Here is a 23,192-nt window from a genome sequence, read left to right as displayed (position 1 = left end):
TAAATGGTGCGAATGAACGACTGAAGCTTGAGGCTATGAAGTACAGACTTAGAATTAGCACCACAACACAAATTTAGACGCAGATGGAATAGCTACTGTTCTGAATCTGTGGGTGCTACATCCTTGAAGTGGGTGGCTAAGTCATTACTATAAAATTATAAGATTATATGTTTACTGTTTTAAGAAAACTTGGTACTTGTTACTAAAGAAATCAAAATTTGCCAACTTTAAAAAAATAGGAGTTAAAAATAAGTTAAGAATGTAATCTGACTACATGTGATAATTTATCACCCAAACGAGTTTACCTTTGAAAATAAAAGGCCAGAAACTATTAATAAATAGGCCGTGGGCACAGTAGAGTGTGTGTACTGGGCAGTCAGGAGGTGTGCCTGTCCTTCTCAACGCCTGCCTGTGCATTGTGTTTTTAATGCTTCACACTACTTTGTAGGTTTTAAACCTCCGAAAGAACCAAGCTTATCAGATTGCATGTGTACTTTTGAAGTGTAAGTAAACAGCTGTTGTGACTTTATTTTAATATTTCTATTCTCTCTCTGGACGTGGAAGCAACATTCTTAAATACAACTCTGAATTTGAATCAATAAATGAATGAGCATAAAGTGATTTTGACTAGGAGATCACTGGAATAGGGCATCTGAGTGGTGCAGCCATAGAAAGTTTTAGTTGGATGGACCAATGGATGATGTAGCCACCTCAGTTTTTTTGATGGAAAAGCTGAGGCCCAGAGAAATTATTCCTTGCCAAAGGTCAGTAGCAAACCTGGGAATAGAGCCCATTTCTCTGGGCTCTATTCTTCAAATAGTGTTCCTTTCAGTTGTTGCCGTCACAGTATTAGTAAGAACTGAAACTTCCTGAACACCTCTTGAGGGCCGTGCATTACACTCAGCACTGTGCATGTTTATTTCATTTGCGCCTTCAACCAGCTGGTCTATCACGGAAGCTGGGTCGTGGACGAGGAAACCGACGATCGGAGAGTTCAGTGAGTTACTCAAGACCTCATAGATGGTCCATGGTTAGGTAGGATTTAAATTCAGGCAACCTGATTTCCAGATCTGAATTTTGTTTTAACTGCTCTGCATCTATTTTTCTCTGTATTTTCTATAAATTTCTTAAAGATGTGCCATCGTTCAAGTGTATTATTTTCATACATACACTATTTCCAATCAGAAACCCATCGAGTCACTGCTGACTCAGACAGTGTGAGAGGGCAAGGTAGAACTGCCCCTGTAGGTTTCTGAGACTGTGACTCTATGGGAGTAGAAAACCCTCCCACACTACCTAGTCACTCATTTATTGTACTGCTTGGAGACAGACCACCTCTTTTCTCATAGGATCTATCCTGAGAAATCTGTTTTTTATTTGCACATGTAGTTAAACAACACATATTTGTACATTTATAAATTATTAATGAAAATACTTAAGCTGATGAAAATAAATACTATGTCGTTCAGAAAGTGAGAATTCCAAAAATTTAAGCTGCCCTTAGTTTTTCCTTAAAGGAGCCCTGGAGGCACTGTCAGGTAATCATTGGACTGCTAACTAGAACCTTGGCGGTTCAAATCCATTAGCTGCTCTGTGCAAGGATGAGGTTTTTTGTTCCTGTAGAAATTTACCCCATATAGGGTTACTATGAGTTAGTAATGACTTTTTTTTTATGTTGCTATTCTCCTCTGACTACTTAGTACCTGCATATTATACAGATATTTTATACATTTATAAATAGCTTGCCTATATTGTTGTTAGGGGCCATTTAAATCTGTAAGTAGTCATGTAGTCAGTCTTTACCTTAAGGGAGTAGTTTGATTTCAAGAAAAATAATTGATAGACTTAATTTTGGGCCTTCAGTTTGGAATAATTTTATGAAATTTAAGAATGAAGAATGCAGATATCACATAGATTTTACTTAGTTTTTAAAAAATATTCATAAACTTAGTTTATACTACTTTTTTGCATGATATTTAGGATAATTTTGAATTCAGTAAAGCTATGTTGATTTTAATCTTATTTTAATTTGAATCACAATTCCCTCTGACTTCTTTGAAAGTGGGTAAATTGCACATACATTTCACTTACATATAAGATACTTGGCTTAAGCTGGTTCATGAGGTACCTGCAGTGACCCCAAAGCATATTTTTCTAATTTTAATTTGGGAGAGAGAAGTATCCAATGGTGTAGGAATGACTTTAAGACAGTCTATTTTTTCCCCCATGTGCAATAATGGCATCACTAATTATAACTCTGGATAAAACCAAAAAACCAAACCCAGCCATCGAGACAATTCTGGCTCCTAGTGACCCTATGGGACAGGGTAGAGCTGCCCCAGTGGGTTTCCCGAGACTACATCTCTTTACCGAAGTCGAAAGCCACCTCTTTTTCCTGTGAAGTGACTTGTGGTTTTGTACTACTGACTTTGCATTTAGCAATGCAGCTCAGAACCCACTACACTTATAAGGTGCCTGTTATAACTCTGATAATAAAGAAAAAAAAACACTTACTTTAGGGAGGTATTTTGTTGCCTTAGATAGTTTCTGGATGATACCGTGTTGATGGTTTTATGGCACCTGCTGTGTCTCCTGCTTTGACTGGTAATCCAGTCAAGAGCATTTACCAGATTGAAAGCACATGATTTGGTTGCTCAAAGGATCACTTAATAATGCATACTTCATTTTATACATTTATGTATAACATGCCATGATTAATTTAGTAGCCATTCAGATTAGTTTTCGAGGTCATTGAGAGCTTTGCTTTTAGAGTTGAGAAGCCATAAATTAATATATTTAATGTAAACCCCAAACACATACCCACTGCTGTTGAGGTGATTCTGACAAGCCCAGTACTACCAAGTAGAACTGCTGTGTTAGTCTGGGTAGGTAGAGAAACAAACTCATAGACACATATGTGTATAAGAAAGAGGTTTATATACAAGAGCAGTTGAATATTGAGAAAACAGCCAAGTCCAGATCAAGTCTATAAGTCTGATATTAGTCTATATGTCCAATACCAATCTATAAAGTCCTCTTCTGACTCAGGAAACACATGCAATGATGTCGAATGCAGGAAGATCACAGGCCAGTGGGTAGAAAGTCTTGGAATCCAGTGGTGGTGTAAGCATCTCAGCACTGGCAGGGGTCTCCATGCGGCTTCTCCAGCACTCAGGGCTGCATCAGGGTAGATCCATGTGACTTCTCAGAGATGTCTCAGGGAGTCAGCCTTGTCAGTAGAGTGTCTCCAAGGGAGTGAGCTGAGAGAGGTGTCTCCTTCCTCCAAGAAGGAAATATAGGAATTACCACAATCTTCAAGGGAAGTCCATGCCCACACAGAGGTCTTATTTGCTATGACCCGATTGACAGACTAGACTCCACCCTTCACTCTTAATCCTTGCAAGTCCCAAATTGACACCAGATTATGTAACTACCAATACTGCCCATAGGGTTTTCTTGGCTGTAATCTTTTAGAAGCAGATTATGGATAGGCTATTCTTTTCCAGTGCCTCAGAGTTGGTTTGAATTGCCACCCTTTCGGCAAGTAATCAAGTTCAACCAATTGTACCATCCAGGAATCACCCAATATTTAATATAATAGTAGAAAAAAGACTCACTGTTTTCTATAGTTAGATTTTTTTTAGTTAGAGTTTATGATTTTTGAATTATAGATTAATACAAAATAAGCTGGTATACCCCTCTTGATAGCAGTTCTATTCCAAAGGTAGTAAATGTTAAAGTGACAAATGGATTTAAGTTAAGCAGGCTTAATTTATATTAGAAATCCTTACTAGAGTTTTTTTTTTTAAATGAGTTTTCAAAAAGTAAATACTGTATTTAGAAGGCTGAAAACAAGTAGGACATGAATTTTCTTTAAAAAATACACATATATGCAAGTTTGTATTTTGGCAGTGCACCTCTGTTCTTTGTCATAACGGTCTCATTAGGAAAGTAGTAGGAATGTGGGGAATTAATGAGCTCTCTCCTGTTTTTAAAATCAATTGTATTTAATTTAGGTTCCAGTTATTGCACTTACTGCTACTGCAAGTTCTTCAATCCAGGAAGATATTATACATTGCTTAAAACTGAAGAATCCTCAGATTACATGTACCGGTTTTGATCGACCAAACTTGTACTTGGAAGTTGGACGAAAAACAGGAAATATCCTTCAAGATCTGAAACAATTCCTTATAAAATCAGCAAGGTAAGGACTCAATGATTGATGGATTTTGGTAACTCTTTCCTTTAAAAAAAAATTATTTGATTACTTCCTTCCATGCATATTTAACACACTTCAGATTCTACCTAGCTTTGGGTCAAGTGCGATATATAGTTAATTCTTCTAATATTTTAATGCTCTCTACTGTTAACTTGTACAAGATGCATATTTTTAGTATTTGACAAATACATGAAAGCAATGAGTCTGTCATCTAAATTGTATTTATTTAATTAATTACATGACTAATAAGTTTTAGGATGATTTCAAAGAGTCAACTTGTGTTTGAGTCTGTATCATGTGCCAGTAAGTATACTGGGCATGTTATGCTTTTAACTGCTCATAAGGCAGTATATTATTTTCATTGACCTGAGGAATAAATTCACTAATACTTTTTATGAGGAACCCTGATGTTCTGTCAGGTAAGCATTGAAGCGCTAGCTGCAGAGTTGGGAGTTCAAGCCCACCAGTTGCTCTGTGGGAGACAGATGAGGCTTTCTGCACTAGTAAAGATGGACAAACCCTTGGAAACCCTGAATAGGGTCACTGAGTTGAGTTAGAATTGACTTGATGGCAGTGGATTAATACTTTTTTATTTGCTTCATTTTAAAGCATTTTTTATGTGCGCTAAAAATCTTCTCTTGACCTTCTTCCTTGATCTGACTGCTCAGTGAACAATTTACAATTTTTCTGTTTTGAAGTTTGTTTTAAGTCATTGAAATAGTTTCTCCTACCAGTACAAATTCAAAAGTACCAAGGCAAATAAAGTTTAAAGATCATTGGTGGTCTTCCCTCCCCCATACTGCAACCCTTCTGGAAAAGGTTGGTGAAAAGAAAAAGAGAGACTGAGTTGCAGAATTCCTAGTTATTCTTGAGGACCTTAAGTACAAAGTTAGATAAAAGATTTGCTACTGGCTTATTCATCCTGCAAGGAGCTCTACTGGTGCAGTGATCTAGGCATTGGCTGCCCAATGGAAAGTAGGCAGTTCAAACTCACCAGTTGAATAAACTCACTCTGCAGAATAAAGATGGAACCTGCCTGCTCCTGTAAATATTCACAGTCTCAGGAACCCTAAGGAGGTGATGGTAGTGGGTTTAATTTTGGGGGCTCAATTGTTCCACATTCAGAATAAAAAAAAAAGTATTGGTACAATCTGAGTCTTCTGCTGCTCTAGCAGTCTCTCTGAAGTGAGTTCTCATTGTGCTTCACTTCCCTTCCATCCTAAAGAAGAGTTCTCCACAAGTCTGGCCTCGACTCTTTACAAGACCGGAAAGCCTCATCTCTGTCCTGTGGAGCAGCTAGTGATTTTGAACTGCTGGTCTTGCAGTTAGCAGCCCAATACGTATCCCATTATGCTCCAGGGTTCCTTCATATTAAATAGGTCAGTATAAATGAGTGCATTTATGTAAGGTAATATGTTCAACAATGAGGTAAATGTTACATGGCAATCATTTCTCGTCAGTAAGTAAGCACAGGTTGCAAGCAGACTTTCTAACATGTTATTTTCTATAACCTCGTGGTCCCACTTTTACTATAAAGAACTCCTTTGATACAAAAGTAATTGAATATTGTAAGGAAGCTTTTTCAGTCCATAGATATAGAAACTCAACTTTATGATCTAAAGAGCACACGAGAGTACTATAATAGATTTTATGCATGCACCTATGTAAATATTAATTTTCCTCTCTTACATAGATTAAAACTAATTGCTAATCTAGCCCTTTTCATTCCTCTAAATTTTTGTATCAGTAGTTTATTAGTTTTATTAAAGATTCTGATAAGATCAAGAAACTTGCATTTGATTTTAACTTCACTTTTAAGTAGAATGAGTCATAGATATCTAGTGCTTAAAATAATTTATTTCCATATTTGACTTTAGATTTTTGTTTTGATTTTAGATTTTAATGCAGCTAGATCTCAATAATTTGTCCACCTGACCTTCTATTTAGGGAATAGAAAGGAAAAATTAAATAATATAGAACCCAAGCTGATCTGAAACCTACTTACATGCTTGCTCTTTTGTTCTTGTTTTTTCTTCAGTTCTGCCTGGGAATTTGAAGGCCCAACTATCATCTACTGTCCTTCCAGAAAAATGACAGAACAAGTTACAGCTGAGCTTAGGAAACTAGACCTGATGTGTGGAACATATCATGCAGGCATGGGTATTAAATCAAGAAAAGAAATTCATCATAGGTTCATGAGAGATGAAATTCAGGTGTGAGGACTGACTATCATTAATCTCTATGCCCCGTAAAACAAAAAAACTTAACTGCCATTGATTTGATTCATACTCATTGTGACTGAATATAGGAGTTCTGAGTCTGTAAACTTTTACAGGAGCAGAGAGCCTCATCATTCTTCTGTGGAGTGGGTGGTGGACCTTGTGGTTTTCAGCACAACTACTAACCCACAGTACCACCAGAGCATAAATAACTATTTTCTAGTATTTATTATGAAGAGGATCCCTGGTGGTATAGTGGTTATATAGGGTCACTATGAGTGTGCATCCACTCAATGGCAGTGTTTAGTTTTGAGTGTTTTATTTACCAAGTGTTTATTGAATAATTTTTTTTCATGTTGAACTTAAGCATCCCTTGTGATCCAGGGAAGCACTGTATAATGTGGAGATAAAGTATATGAACGAACTATTGTAGACTAGTGTGAATAGTAGCATGTCCATAATGCCTCCGTTCTCCCCCTGGAGGGACCGCTTGCTCTGTCAAAAAGAAAAATAGTTTGTGGAATGGGGATATTCTTTACATTAATACGCAATTTGGGTAGCATGAACATGTGAATATAAATGTATCACACATACAAAGCCAATACACGATGAGGAAAAAGGAATTAAATATAGACTTCCAGGAATAAAGACCAGCCCTTGCAGAGGCACAAGCATGCAAGAGTGCATTTGCGTTTCAGGGGATTGTGAGTAGTTTGGAATGGTTGGAGATAAAAGGAATGTGGAATAGGAATGACACTTAATGTGAGGCAGGAAGGATTTGTCAGACTCATAGGGAAAATATTGGATGGGTTGGCTGAACAGATTGTTGCTGGCTTTTGTTGCCTTCAAGTTAGTTCTGACTCACAGCAACCCTATATATGTCAGAATGAAACACGACCTAATCTTGCTCCACCTTCACAGTTGTTGATGGATTTAAACCCATGGTTGCAGCTACTGTGTCATTGAGAATCTTCCTCCTTTTTGGACCCCCAGCAAATCATGATGTCCTTCTCTAGGCTTTCTTCCCTCCAGATGTATGTCCAAGGCACCTCCCTTGCCTTGCTTCTAGGAAGCATTCTGGTTACATGTCTTCCAAGACAAAAGAATTGTTTTTTCTGGCAGTTCTTGGTGTAGTCAGTATGCTTGGCCACCATGACAATTCAAGGTATCAGTTCTTCTTCAGTCTTCTGTTTACATTGTCCAGCTTTCCCAGGTATCGGAGGCTATAGAAAATATCACGGCCTGGGACAGGGTTACCTTAGTCCTCAAAGTGACATCTTTGCTTTTTAATATTTTAAGAGGTTGTTTTCAACAGATTGGCTCAATAAAACATGTTTTTGATTTCTTTAGCATTGATATGGATCCAAGTAAAGTAAAATCCTTGACAACTTCAATATTTTCTGTTTACCATGATGTTACTTATTGATCCAGTTGTGAGGATTTTTGTTATCTTTATGTTGAGGTATACTCCATACTGAAGGCTGTAATCTTTGATCTACATCAGTAAGTACTTCACGTTCTTACTGCTTTCAGCGAGTAAGGTTGTATTATCAGAATATTGTGGTCATTAATGAGTTTCCCAGAACAAATTATATGAGATCTTTAATCTTGGAAAGGGGCAGCCTGGGGTGGTTGTAATATACTTGTAGTTTTTTCAGAATTCAAACACTTGTAGTGTTTTAGCCTTCTCAAAATTCACTGCCATCAAGTCAATTCCAGCACATAGCCACCCTACAGGACAGAATCAAACTGCCCATATAGGTTTCCGACACTGTTCCTCTCTAAGGAAGCAGAGAGCCTCCTCCTTCTCCCGTGGAACTGCTAACTTTGCGGTTAGAATCCCAAGATGTAACCACCATGCCACCAATTTAACCTAACAGGTAAAAAAACAAAAGTAAAGTCGAGCAATTTTGGTTGACGTTGATGTGAGGCAGATGAGAAAGGTAGATGGCACCTCTCATTCTCCAAGACAATTTTGATCAAGGTCATATAGTTCATAGAGCTCCAAAGGTAGAAGTTTAACAAGCACCACGATCTACTCTCGATTCTTGAGTACGAAGACAGTAGTATTGTGGACACATTAGACGAAAACATTAGATGGAATAAGGAGTAGAAAAACCAAAGAAAGGAAGGGTATTAAGGTAATGTGAAGTACTGGGGCTGAGATTTCTGTCATGTTTGGTGTAATTCAATAGGTATTAAATAAAATGGGAGAGTTGAAATTCAAGATGTGAGCATGGTTAAATCAAGACTATATCTGTACTCACTGTCAACACTATATCTGTACTCACACATTTAGCTTGGGCATTTCCTGTTCCAATAGATCAGTCTATTGAGCCCAATCCAACAACATATGTTAAGTGTGGTTTGTATGTCCTCTTTATAAAGTCCATTATATGCACTCATGCTATCATACCTCCTGCCTGGAAGCAGCTATTTTATATCATTTCCTACGATACAAGGGTGAGAACAGCTGTCTCAGATCCCCAAATTAGAGGTTTTATCTGAGTTCCCAAATAGTTATATGTTGATTCTATTATCTCAATTGCCAGATAAATTTCCTGGCTTATACTATTCAAACTTAACAATCGATGCTTGAGGCATCTATGATTAGTGGTTTCTTCAATTCGGATGCTTAACTAATATCTCTTTAGCGTGAACCACCCCCTAAACAAGTGAGAGAGTACAAACTTTACCCAGTTATATTGTGGCAGCACATTTTGTTGAAGGCATCTCATTTTCCTCCCAATACACAGCTTTAGTTAAACATTAATGCTTTCTAATATAGCCTTAAATATAATAATTATACCTAATTTCTGGAAGGATCTTTTTGCTACAAATACTCATCTACTGTATGAAAATTATTATCAATCATTTTGCCCTAGGGTGAAACCAGTTCTGTTTTCTCAGCAATGCTCCTATGTACTCCTGTTTCATAATTATAATTTGAAAGCTTTAAAATTTACATTGAGAGCTCTCAGACACTTTCTCAAGATTTTAAAAAGGCATTTCAGCACCAGTATGAGATGCTCTGGGCTCTTAGAGTTGATCACTTGCCATTGCGTATGTACTGAGTGCCGACTGAAAGTGAAAATGCAGACACGAAAGTTCACCCAGATTCCCAGGCTCTTTGTAACTTCTAGTAAGAGGAGCTTAGAATCTTAATTATTTCTGCTTTATATTAATTTTTTTCTCTCTTAGTATTTTAAGCCAAATCTAACCATCTTTGGATGTAGAATTGCATTTTTCATTTGTAACCATTCATATTTATTTATTTTTTAAGGTTAATTTTATTGGGGGCTCTTACAGCTCTTATAATAATCCATACATCAATTGTATCAAGCATATTTGTACACATTTTGCCATCATTTTATAAACATTTACTTTCTGTTTGAGCCCTTGGTATCAGCTCTTCTTTTTTCCCTCCCTCCCACCATTGTGAGCCCTAGATAAATTATAAATTATTATTATTTTCATATCTCAACACCAACCGCTGTCTCCCTTCCCCCACAGTTTCTGTTGTTCCTCCCCTGGGGTGTGGAGGGGGTGTGGTTATGTGTCGATCATTGCGATTGGTACCCCCTTCCTCCCCTTCTCTCCCCACCTTCATAGTTATTTTTAATCTCACTTTAGTTCATGTTCTTTACCATTTTATGTACCTTTTTTAGATACTGTGAATTTTCTTCCTTTCTAAAATGATGATGCTCATAAATAAATTGAAAATTACTTTTATATATAAGAGTTTGTTATTTTGAGAATCATGATCTCATCTAAAATAATATTACATGATGAAGATTAGAATTACTATTAGGTTACGTATTCACACTTAAGTGAGTCACACTTATTTATACACACAGCACAATTGGCTAGCATTTTCATCCAAGGATTTAAAGGATATTCGTTCCTACATTTATTTATTTTCTTCTCCCCTTTATCACTATTTTTAAGATATTTCTCTTTTTTCCATTCATTCCTCCTTTATCCTTATCTCTTTCTTTTTAGCTGTCTTGGGTTCAACTTAGAACATATATTTATTTTTTAATAGCACTCGAATTTTTATAAATTATATATTTCTATAGCTTGAAGCACCAAATTATTTCAGGATTCTTTGAAAGCAAAGTATCATTTTCTCACTCATTCCCCACTTCTGCTTCCCATTCCCAATGCTTTTAGCTTATTCCTGTGGTGGTTACCACTGAATTTTATAGTAGTTTTCTTAGACTGCAACCGTTTGGGTGTCTATTTTTATTAGTGTTCAGCATGATCTCTTGACTTGCTGCTCCCACAGACGACGACGCGTTAGCCTTCTTTTAGATGGAGTCCTGCCCCTCTCACTGCTACACATATGCATTTCTAATCCCTTACCGTTCAGGATATTTATTTATCATTTTGGTTAGATCAATATGCGTTGCTTACGTAAGTTTATTTCTGTGAGTCTTCGAAACCATGTAGTATATTCTGATTCATTTTTTTTACCATATATACTTGTGTACAAGACAAGTTTTTCAGCATATTTTTAATGCAGTTTTTGTGGTAAAGTTCGGTGCCTCGGCTGATTTCGGGGTGGCTTATACTCGAGTATATGCACTATATAGTTTTTTATTCTCTATAGTTACAACTTTTTAAAACGTGTTTGTTTTTATGTACTTTTTCCTAATTCTTCCCTGAGTTTTCCCCTAATCATGTAAATCTTATCTCAGTATGTTCATGCATGTTACGTATATTCTATTGGTTTTATCTTCTAAAAGATATGTATATGTATATATAAATTAATCTTATTCTGTGTTTCTCTCTTTAATGAGAAACTTCCATCTTTGAATAACTCTAGAAAATATTGAGGCATTATGCAATCAGATAAGGGTACCTGAAAATAACACTCTAAAGTTTTATTTAACCTAAAAATTTTCACAGCTCATTCGTGCCACATAGTCACAGGTGCTTTGTGATGCCACCATCTTTATTACCTTTTTATAGGAAGTGTACAAAAGACTCTTATAAACAAAGTATTCTTTTCACGTGGTAGAAATGTAAGGTTTTAATCGTGCTAAATATTTGTCCAACTTAATTGTTATTTATTTTCAGTGTGTGATTGCTACCATAGCCTTTGGAATGGGCATTAATAAGGCTGACATTCGCAAAGTCATTCATTATGGGGCTCCTAAGGAAATGGAGTCATACTACCAGGAGATTGGTAGAGCTGGCCGTGATGGACTTCCAAGTTCTTGTCATGTACTGTGGGCCCCAGGAGACATGAGCTTACATAGGTAAAAGACATTTTTCTAGTTTTACCCTTATAGACTTTTCCATCTTTGCTTTCCTTCCCTTCTGTGTAAGTTTTTAAACTACATGAGGCAATGCCTAAAATGTAAAGTATTTTGGAAAAACGCATTTAAAGCCAAGGCAAAACAGAAGACACCCAAGCATATTTGTGCTGCGTGTTGCTTAGACAGAGGAGATGTCCTGATTTCAGCCCTATCCCAATAGAGTATGTAACACAGATCCTATGGAATATATTGGTGTCATCAAAAAATGTTATTAAAATACCATAGCATCTTTATTAAACAAAATATTAAAATGTACAGGTACTGTTTCTTGACATAAGCTGTTCTGTAGTCAGTGTTTACATCTCTAACCTTTTCCCAAAGATGATTTATACCATGCTAAATATGGCACTTTTGACTTCCTTGAGCAACTCAAACCATGCTCCTTTGAAGTATTGCTTGCCTTTACTGAACAAAAAGAAATCTGACGGGACCAGATCGGGATTGTAGAGTGGATGGGGTAATATTTCTTAGTGAAACTATCATGGGACAGCTCTTTCTGACTTTAAAGATTGAGCAGGTACTTTATTATGATGGGTAGTAGTTCCTTTGTGCAGCCTTCCTGGCCTTTTACAAAACACACACACACAAAATCAGTTGTATTGACATATAATTCACATACCATACAATTCAATGGTTTAAACGTGTTTTTAAAAGCTGCGCAGTCATCAGCACAATCAATTTTAGAACATTTTCTTCATTCTTATACTCAGCTTTATTAGCTCCCCAATTCCCCCCAAACTCTCCTGCCTAACCCTAAGAAACTATTAACCAGTTACTATCTCTATAGATTTACCTATCCTAGATTTCATATAAAGAAAAACATACAAAAGCAACCGCCAACAACACTAACAAAATAAAACACAGAAAACCCTCAATCAGAAGGAAGCAGAATATAATAAAAACCGGAACAAGTTTAAAGTGAGTCAAAAGGGAGAACAGATCATAAGGTGTTAAATTTTAACCTAACTCCATCAGTATTAATCCAATGCACTTGGATATAGCAAGACTATTCACATCCCTGGTTAGTGAATAGAGGGGGTTCTCTGAAGGCTTAATCCATGTAGGTACTCTGCACAATTTCGTGAATTACAGTGACCTTAAACAGTTCAGCCTTGGTGATGTAGTGGGTTACATGCTGGGCTTCTAATCACAAGGTCAGTAGTTCAAACCTTTTTCTAATCACAAGGTCAGTAGTTCAAACCTTCCTACTGCTCTGTGGGGAAAAATGAGGTTTTCTGTCCCATAAAGATTTATAGCCTCAAACACACAAAGGCAGTTCTCCTCTGTCCTGTAGCATCACTAGGAGCTAGAATCACTGTGGGTTTCTGAGACTACCATTCTTGTGGTTAGGAGTCCAATGTGTAACCCACTACACGGACCGGGATTCAACTGTATAAAGTCACTGTAATTCACAACATTGTTAGATTGCCCTACGGTAGGAATCTGTGGTGAAAAGAATAAATGCCAGTCATCAGTTTAGACATGTAATTTTATATTTCTTATTGCAAAACCAATACCATGTACAAAATCCCAGTGCCTGCTTTTGTTACCAGTAGTTATTATACTTTTTATTAAGGAAATCAATTCTGACTCATAGCAACCCTCTAGGACAAGGTAGAACTGCCCCCTGTGGGCTTATGGGAGTAGAAAGCCTCACCTTTTCCCATGGAGTGGCTGGTGGTTTTGAACTTCTGACCTTGCAGTTTGTAGCCCAACATGCAATCATGACACCAGGTATACATATGTATATGTACACACATAGCTTTCATTTGCCTTTAAAGATGCAAATTAAAAATTCTTAAAATTTATGACGAACACTGATAAAATAATTCATATTATCTAGACCAAAAGAAAGAAAAGATGTAGTTATTATAGTCTAGATACGTGTAGATTTACTTGTTCTTTCTAGCTGAGAACAAGGAGATAAGCTAAACAAAGAAAATAAAAGAGGAAGTGCATTTTAACCCATGGACCAGGGAGAATGAGATTAGATGGCTAACCTAGAAATGAGAGCTTTTGGAGATATATAGTACATGTGATCTGATAGTAGTTGGTAGTGTCAAATGCAAGAATGTTGTTGAATAACAGATCTTTTGTGCATTCAGGCTTTTCAGATACAGTTTGATTTCTAGTTAAGTCATCCTAGAAAATTATGCAGGCATTTGAATCAATTGAAATGTTGGATAGTAAAAATATTAATGAGTGAGGTCCTTTTTTAATGAAGATCAGTCTTAACACCTAGGGTTTGAGGTAAGTCATGTTTTCATTTTAAAAACCTGAAATCCATTCAACTTGATTTCTGTTTATTCTTGAAAAGAGGACAAAGCCATTTTTCAAATTGTCATGAGCTGAGTTCTGATATTCATAGAATTTCTTCAAGGAAAACTTGGTACGAACAGTTAGGATGAGTAATGGTATATGCCAACATCTTTCTAATGATATGAAAAATTTTATATAAACATGATGGCAAATTTATCCGTTATAATGACATGAGGAAGAACATTAATTCTGACACTTCACCAGTTCCAGAATGTGTATATTTCTGCATGGAATCATCAGTGTTTTCTCTAAGAGTACTTAATCCAAGATTGCTCAATGAGACTTAAAAGAAACCGTCCTTGAAGCTAAAAAGTCTTTTGAAAAGGTAATAGGAACAAATGCTCATATTTAGATCACTAGTTTCTTTTAGCATTTCTTACATTAATGCCTTTAGTTTCTCTTTTAAAAAAGTAACCAATTTTTAAGAGGAGAAAACATTCATATATAGTAGTAGGCTTTCCAGAAGCCAAAAAGCATGTAGCATGTAAATCTAAATGAAAAGATTTTATAATAATTGTTCACAGTCAGCTAAATAATCCTTACTTGGATTTGGGTAGAATTTTTTCAAATGCAATCTCCATATATATATGCTTGCCTCTAGTTGGAGTCTGTGGTGCAGTTTATCACTTAATATGGCCCTTTTGGCCATAATTTTGTAATTCCCACTGTGATTGGGTGTGCCCATGTACACGATGTCCTTATGGAAACCAAGAGGATTAGATAGCTGCTAATAATGTAAATAGAGGGCATGATATTTTTGCAGGGTTGGGACCATGCCGGTAAGATGTTTGGAGTCCTTATGAGGGGGGTGGACAGTTTTGCCCTACATTTTTGCATAAACTGAGCCACCCTAGATATAGAAATGGGGAGCCATTACCACCAAGAACAGACAGGAGTGGATTACATCCTTTGGATGCAGGATCCCTGGGTTGAGACTCTCCTAAAATCTGGAGACAGATAACTGTAACAATGGAGATGGTGTGAGATGGCTAGAAGTGGCAGTAGATAAATGGAAACAGCAGAATGAACAGACTAGTGAAAGATGGTGTAGGAGATGTGCTGACCCGTGGCATGATGGATGAGTGCACTCAGGCAGGAGGCTTGCTGGCAGAATGAGATACCTCGTAGCACTTGTCAGTGGAGCTAGGCTTGCCAACCCATGGATCTGGAGAGCTAAGTGGCTTTGGACCCAGTGTAACTGTTACAGTGTAGTACACCTGACACTTATCAGAGGACCTGGAGAGCTGTGTAATACCTGCCCAAGCAAGGCAGAGGCAGGAGTGAGGGACATAGAGAAGCCTACCTACAAACATGACTGAGAAGAGGCTGTCCTGATTGGATAACTATTCTGAGTACAGTATTGCCGGATCCTGAATAGTAGCTTACTTCCCTAATAAACTCCCTCACTTGTAAGTACGATCTGTGAGTTCTTTGTAACCATTTTAGCAATTTATCAAGCCTGGCAAAGAAGTGGAGAATGCTGTGGAAAGGACAGCTGCGTTTTGAATTGGGCAAAAGGTTGAAGAGTGAAGTTAAATGTGACTTCCTCTTCATAGGAATCCACCTGAGTCTGTTTTCCCTTGTGAAGTTAGAGGAGGTCAGACGGCCCTGCCACAGCAGGTTTGCTGAATTACTGACTGAAACAAGGGAACTTTCTAGGGTATTTGGAGTTCTTTATCTTTATGGGAGTGGGGTTATACAAAATAAAATTTCAGTATTAAAATTGCTGATACATTTTTTTCATATTGCTGCCCTACTTTTTTAATTGACAGCGTTCTCTTGAGTGAGATAAGAAATGAAAAGTTTCGATTATACAAATTAAAGATGATGGCAAAGATGGAAAGATACCTTCAAGCCAGCAGGTGTAGAAGACAGTATGTATTATTTATTATATATCACTAACATGAATTTATAAATGATAACCCTTTAGAAAAATGCTTTGGTAAAAAATTAAGCGTATTTTGAAAAAACTTTTCTACTGATGTTATATATAATGTGCTAAACTTTCAGAGCATGAGTAAATTGAAGCCGCATAATGAGGCCCCAGATGAACCAATTACTGATGATTTCACCTGAATATTTTCAGCAATGAATTTAACACACAGTTTTGTTCTTTTATTTAATTTTCAATTTTCTCTTGGGGTAGAATCATCTTGTCCCATTTTGAAGACAAAAAACTACGAAAGGCCTCTTTGGATATCATGGGAACTGAAAAATGCTGTGATAACTGCAGATCTAGGTAAAGAGTCCTCTTTTTTTTTTTTTTAAGAGTCCTTACAAATAGATATTCTCAATTCTCTTTTGGATAATTTTCTAACTGAATATTTGTTGGGTGATATGTTTTCCGTTTTTTAAAAAACAAAACAATTTATTTAAGTGAAATACCAAAATAATTGTAGCATAGTTTGGTTTTGGAATAAGAAAAGGCAGACTAAAATCCAAACATAATAGTAGTAATATTAAAGTAAATGGTCTGTGAATGCTAGTTAAAAAACAGATTGTCAGAAAGGATTTAAAAACATGGTGCAAGGTTCCAAATATATTCTCTCCAAAAGGAAACCACTGCAAGTATAAAGATAGAGCTTATTAAAAAATAAAAGGAGCAAAGGAACCATTCGATGCAAACACTAATCACAAGAAAACTGGTGTTGATATTTTAATATTAGACAATCTAGTCTTCAGAGCAAAGCAAATAACCAGGGATAAAGAAAAACGTTATATTGATAACAGTTAAGACATAACAATTCTCAATATGCATATATCTAGCAAAAAAAAACAACTAACATTAAAGAAGAAAGGCAAATCAACATTTATAGTTATTAAATATAATGCTCTTCTCTCGATAATCAAAAAGCCCGTTCCTTTGTTAGACACCCTCTAGTCGATACTGACTCATCACAACCCTTTTCACTGCAGAGCGACACATTGCCTGGCCCTGTGCCCTCCCCACAATAGGTTCTATGTTTGAGGCCATTGTTGTAGCCAGTGTGTTAGTCTATCTTGTGAGGGTCTTCCTCTTATGTACTATCTCTAACAAGCATAATGCCCTTACCCAGGGACTGGTCTCTCCTGATCACAAGTCCAACGTACACGAGGTGGAGTCTCACTGTTCATGCTTCAAAGGAGCACTGTGGTTGCCCTTGCTCCAAGGCGTATTGTTAGTTCTTCCGAAGATCTAGCGTGAAGATTCCTTCTTTCAAATCAATATTCTAAAGATCTGTGTTTATCTTCCTTTTCATGCACAATTTCAATATTCTTTGCCAGTACCAAAATTCAAATGCATCAATTATCTTCCAGGCTGTCTTTTTCATTGACCAGCTTTTGCAGGTATATGAGATGATTGAAAATAGCCTGGTGTGGGTCAATTGTGCCTCAGTTCTCAGAGTTACATTCCTTATAACATTTTAAAGAGGTCTTTGAAGCGCATTTGGTAACTACAGTACATTCTTTAATTTCTTGGTTGCTGCTTTATTGGGTATTGATTGTGAGTCCAGTGAAATTAAAACTCTTGACTACATAATCTTTTCTCTGTTTAACAAGATGGTTCTTGGTGGTGTAGTCTGTTTCCTTTATATTGAGGTGTAATCCAGACTGAAGGCTCTAGTCTTTGGTCTTCACCAGTAAGTATTTCAAATCCTATTCACTTTCAGCAAGTAAGGTTGAGTCATCTGCATATTGAAGATTATTAATGAGTCACCCTCCAATCCTAATGATTTGTTCTTCTTCATATATTCTAGCTTCTCATATTATTTGCCCAGCATAATTCCTTAAGAATTATGAATGGGTACAACACGCACCGACAACGATTCCAGATTTTAAGCCACATATTTTTGATTCTGTTGGAATAACTAACTACCTCTTGGTCTAGATATTGGTTCCACATGACCACAATTAAGGGTCCTGCATTTCCACTCATTTTTATCCAAAATTTGTTATGATTGGCATAATTGAATGCCTTTGCATCTTTCTGGAATTCTCTGCTCCAGCGAAGATCCATCTGCCGTTAGCAGTGATAGCCCTCATTTGATGACCTTTTTTGGCAGTTCTCTGTTGATGTGTTGCTGCAGTGATTTTTAAATTATCTTGAGCGTAATTTTATTTGGATGTGAGATGAATGATATTCTTTGAAAATGTTGTATCCTGTTGGATTAACTTTCTTTGGAATGGGCACAGATATGGATGTCTCTCAGTTGGTTGACTAGGTAGTTGTCTTCCAAATTTCTTGACAAGAGACCAGTTAGCGCTTCCAGCTTTGATCTGTTTGTTGAAACACATAACTTGTATTCTATCAACTCTTGGCACTTTTGCTTTTTGCAAATACAGTCAGTACAGCTTGATTCTTGATCATATGCTACTTCGTGAAATGATTGAGAAGAAACAGCTGGAAGCATCCATTAATAATTAGAACATGGAATGGAGGAAGTGTGAATCTAGGAAAATTGGAAATTGTCAAATGAAATGGAACACATATCAGTTGATACCCCCAGGCCATTTTGAGGTGGATAAACACATGGTCTAATATGCCAGAATAACAAATTGAAGAGAAATGATGTCACAGTCATCATCAAAAAGATCGTTGCTGGTTCTATGTTGAAGTACCAGTATGATGCGGTGAGTGATAGAAAAGAATGACTAGGTAATACAGTGGTTCTTCAAAATTTGCCGAAACCACCAATGCCAAAGATCAGCAAATGTAAACTTTTTCCCCCCAACAGTTTTATTGGCACATAATTTACATATGATAAAATTCAGTAGTTCAATCATTCAATCATATCAAGGAACATTGAACAGTCACCACCACATCAATCTTAGAGCATCCCACCTCCCCCATTTGGATAGATCGCCTGTAACACGAGTTGCGCGATCACAATCATTTCTAGGGCTCCTTGCTGCGTTCCCTATAATTCCTTATGTCTTTTATTCTCATTATATATCCTCTCCTCTGTGCTTCACAGCTGGGAAACCCAACAGAAAACAGTTAAAAACAATGTTGTACTAAGGTAGTAAGGCTAAAATCATAATAGTATAAAGACAAAAAGACAAATAATGTGTAAGAAGGAAAAGACCCCCCATCAACATTCCAAAGTGCATGGAGGAAATTTTTGTCATGGAACAAGTAAGAGATACTTGCTCCCAGTACAAATACAGTTCATGTCTGTAGGAGGAGTCAACTGCCAAGTACCAGGTTCGATCCAGCATGATCAAGATTGCAATAGTCTGTGCCTGGTTGTAAGGGTGTTCGAGACTTGATTTGGGTTAGAACGGTTCTGCCAGTGGCTCAGTCTCACAAGATTCTCTGCAGATGGGTTTTGGGCTGCCACTGTCCTCTATAGCCTTCTAAAAATTGGCTGTTCATAACTTTAGCTCTTATACTTTTCTCTTCACCATACTTGAATATTGTAATTATCATCTTTGGATCACACAAGCCTGGTGTGCTTCTTCCGTGTGGACTTACTTGACTCCTCGTTTGGATGGCTGCTTGTTCAAATACAAACCTTTACGACTCCAGACACTATTCCAGTTGATAGTCAGGCACCATCTGCTTTCTTCCCCACACTTTGCTGTAGCACCCTTATCGTCACTGATCTTTTCATGGAGGTGTGTATCGAGCTAATTTTTTTAAAGTTAAAGCTAAGATTTAGTGCAAGCCCCAAACCCATGCCTGGATCTAGGCTTTTAAAAAAATTAATTTGCTGTACCTTGGGAGTTAATACATATGTCATATATTCTACAGTTCAGTTGCTTCCATAATCAGTGTCCAAACATACTTTCCCTTCCTGGACTTCTTGAGTCGGCTTTTTATTTCCCCCACTCCTCTCTATCGCCCCTCCCCTCAAAATCTTGTTATATTTTCTTTCCGTAAGATTTTTAGTAACTTCTTTAATCTAAAGTTGATACACATAAAATCAAGATGACTTGATAATTATTGTAGATTGAAATAGGAATGTTGGGAACAGAGGAAAGATCACTACCTGGAAAATAATGTGTCAGTGATAAAAATGAAGCTGGAAACTACAGGATAAAATTCTGCCAGAACAATGATTCATTTCAAATAATTTTTTTCAACAACTAATGGTGACTCTCCATGTGGACTCTGTGGGCACAATAGTGAATGATACAGGAAGCATCAAAAGATGATGGGAACAATACACAGAGACACTATACCAAAAGGAACTAGTCGACATTCCAGCATTTCTGGAGGTAGCATATGAGAATGAAGAAAGCTTTTCAAGCTGCACTAAAATGCATTAGCCAAGAACAAGGCTCCAGGAATTGATAAAATACTAATAGAAATGTTTCAACAAGTTGCTGAAACATCAGAAACACTTACTCATCTATTCCAAGAAATTTCGAAGACAGCTACTTGTCCTACTGACTGGACGATAACCTTATTGGTACCTATTCCAAAGAAATTATAGAACAATATCACTGGTATTGTATGGATGCAACAGAAGTGGCAGCAGTACATGGTCAGAGAACTGCCAGAGGTTCATGTCAGATTCAGAAGAGGATGTGGAACAAGGGCTATTGTTGCTGATGTCAGATGGATCGTGGCTGAACGCAGAGAATACCAGAAAGATGTATTCTTGTGTTTTATTGATTATCCCAAGGCATTCCACTATGTGGATCATAACTCACTGGATAACCTTGAGAAGAAGGGGAATTCCAGGACACTTCCTTGTGTTCCTGTAGAACTTGTACTGGAGCAAGATGCACTTGTGCAAACAGAACAAGGGAATATCGTGGTTTAAAAGCAGGAAAGGTGTGCATCAGGGTTGTATCCTCACACTTTACTTTCTCAATCTGTGTGCTATGCAAATCATCAAAGACATTGGATTATATGAGGAAGAATTCAGCCCCATTGTTGGAGGAAGGCTTACTAAAAATCGGTGACATACAGATAACCCAGCCTTGCTTGCTGAAAGTGAAGAGGACATGAAGCTCTTGCTGATGAAAATCAAGGGTTGTAGCCTTCACTATGGATTATGACTCAGTGTAAAGAACACCAGAATCCTGACAATTGTACAAATCGTACATGGGAAATGGAGAAAAGATTGAGGTCAGGAATTTTGTCTTGCTTAGATCCACCATCAATGCTAATCAGCTGTCAAGAGATTGAATACGTGCTGCATTAGGTAAACATACTGCACAAGACCTCTTTAGAGTATTGAAAAGCAAGGGAGTTACTTTGAGAACTAAGGTGTGGCTAACCCAAGCCATGGTATTTTCAATTGCCTTATATGCATCCATGTGAAAGTTGACCATTGAATAAGGAAGATTGAAAAAGAATCGATGTGTTTGAATTGTGTTGCTTACAAAGAATATCGAAAAGACCATCGACATTGAAAGGACAAATCTATCCTGGAAGAAGTATGGCTATAGTGCTCCTTAGAGGCAAGGATGGAAAGGACATATTTTGACATGTCTTCTAGAGAGACCAGTCCCTAGAGAAGGATATCAGCCTTGGTAAAGTAGAGAGGCAGCAAAAAAGATGCCCCTCAACAAGATGGATTGACATAGGAGCAATTGTGAGGGTGGTACTGGACCAGGCAGTGTTTTGTTCTGTTGTGCACAAGATTGCTATGAGTTGGAACTAGTCAATGGCACACAACAAAAACAACATTTATGTAGACTTGACTGACTGGAATATCAAAAGTCCACCCACATTAAGTCAATTCTACCTCGTTATGACTCTATATAGGTTCTCCAGTACTTTAAGCCTTTATGGTAGCAGATAAGCCCCATCTTTTTTCCCTTAGAGCAGCTAGTGTTTCTACTACAACCTTGCAATTAGTAGCTGGATACTTTTAACCTGCAGTCCACCAGGGCTTTGTCCTTACTGGATGGAATACAGGAATCAAACCAAATACTTCTGTTTCTAGGGAAAATAGAAAACTCAATATCATTAGCCAAACAAGGTTAGGGATTGACTTTAGAACAGACCATCAATTTCTTAAACAAATTCAAATCGATGCTGAAGAAAATGGAAATGTGAGACCCAAAACCCCACCCTGAAGATATCTCACTTGAATTTAGAAACTATTTCAAGAACAGATTTATGCATTGAATACTCATGCCCCAAGACCAGATGAGTTGTGGGATAACATCAAGAACATCATACACAAAGAAAGCAAGAAATCATTAAAAAGCCAGGAAAGGAAAGATCAACGTGGATATCTAAAGAGACTGAAAATTACTTCTGATGGTAGAGTAGCTAAAGCAAATGGGAGAAATGATTAAGTAAAGGAGCTGAACAGAAGATTTTAATGAACAACTTGAGATGACAAAGTAAAGTAATATCATGAATTGTGCAAAGACTGCAGTTAGAAAACATGTTCATGTACAAATGTGCTGATGTTATAAGAGCTGTTAGAGTCCCCAATAAAATGATTTATTTAAAAAAGCAAAAAAGAAAGAAAACACATTCAGCATTTCTCAAACTGAAAGAAATGATGAAAAATATTCACATCCACAGTTTCAATTTGGAAGGTTTTTTAATGCAGAATAAGGAGCCCTTGTAGCGCTTTGAGTTACATGTTAGACTGCTTCAAGCTTACCAGTTTAAGGCCATAAGCCCCTTTACAGAAGAAATATAATATTGTTTCTTTAAAGATTTACAATTTCATGAACCTCTAGCATAATTTACCCTTTGATTATAATGTTGCTTTAGGTTGGAATCAACTTGCTGGGAGTGCGTTTGTTTTTGGGTGTGTTTACCTGTAGAATATGCAAGATGCCAGAAGCATTAAAAGAAGATCAAAAGTATTGGTTAACATTCAAGCAATTCAGGAGGTACTTATGATCAAGAAGCAATGGTTATGATAAAAAAAAACTTACAACATTTCACTGAAGACATAGGTGAAAAATAAGCTCCAGGAAATGATGGATTACCAATCGAAATATATCAGCAAAATGCTACTGTGCTATAATCACCCACTGTCCTATATTAAGAAATTTGAGGAAAAAAATTTGGGAGAAAGCTCTCTGGAAAATACAGACTTGGAAGAAATCCATATTTGTGTTATTTTTCCACAAGTGGACCAACATAATGCAAAAATTATTGAATGATATCATTAACATCACATGCGAGTAAAGTTTTATTGAAGATAA

The 23,192-nt window shown here is 36.9% G+C and overlaps 1 protein-coding gene across 3 annotated transcripts in view; it reads left to right on the top strand.

Annotated features, from left to right (window-relative positions):
- The window catches only part of WRN (WRN RecQ like helicase), a 164,628-nt gene that overhangs the window by 88,001 nt on the left and 53,435 nt on the right, over positions 1-23,192 (top strand). For all 3 annotated transcript variants that reach the window (XM_045286810.1, XM_045286808.1, XM_045286811.1), the window contains exons 18-22: positions 4,017-4,204; positions 6,258-6,432; positions 11,521-11,702; positions 15,854-15,955; positions 16,228-16,320. In XM_045286810.1, coding sequence (XP_045142745.1) covers positions 4,017-4,204; positions 6,258-6,432; positions 11,521-11,702; positions 15,854-15,955; positions 16,228-16,320 — 740 coding nt within the window. The remainder of the gene's footprint in view (positions 1-4,016; positions 4,205-6,257; positions 6,433-11,520; positions 11,703-15,853; positions 15,956-16,227; positions 16,321-23,192) is intronic.

Source organism: Echinops telfairi, unplaced genomic scaffold, assembly GCF_000313985.2.
Source record: "Echinops telfairi isolate 266 unplaced genomic scaffold, ASM31398v2 ScPeMD7_9;HRSCAF=40, whole genome shotgun sequence".
Classification (NCBI taxonomy): Eukaryota; Metazoa; Chordata; class Mammalia; order Afrosoricida; family Tenrecidae; genus Echinops; species Echinops telfairi.
This window is presented reverse-complemented; position numbering and strand designations above follow the sequence as displayed.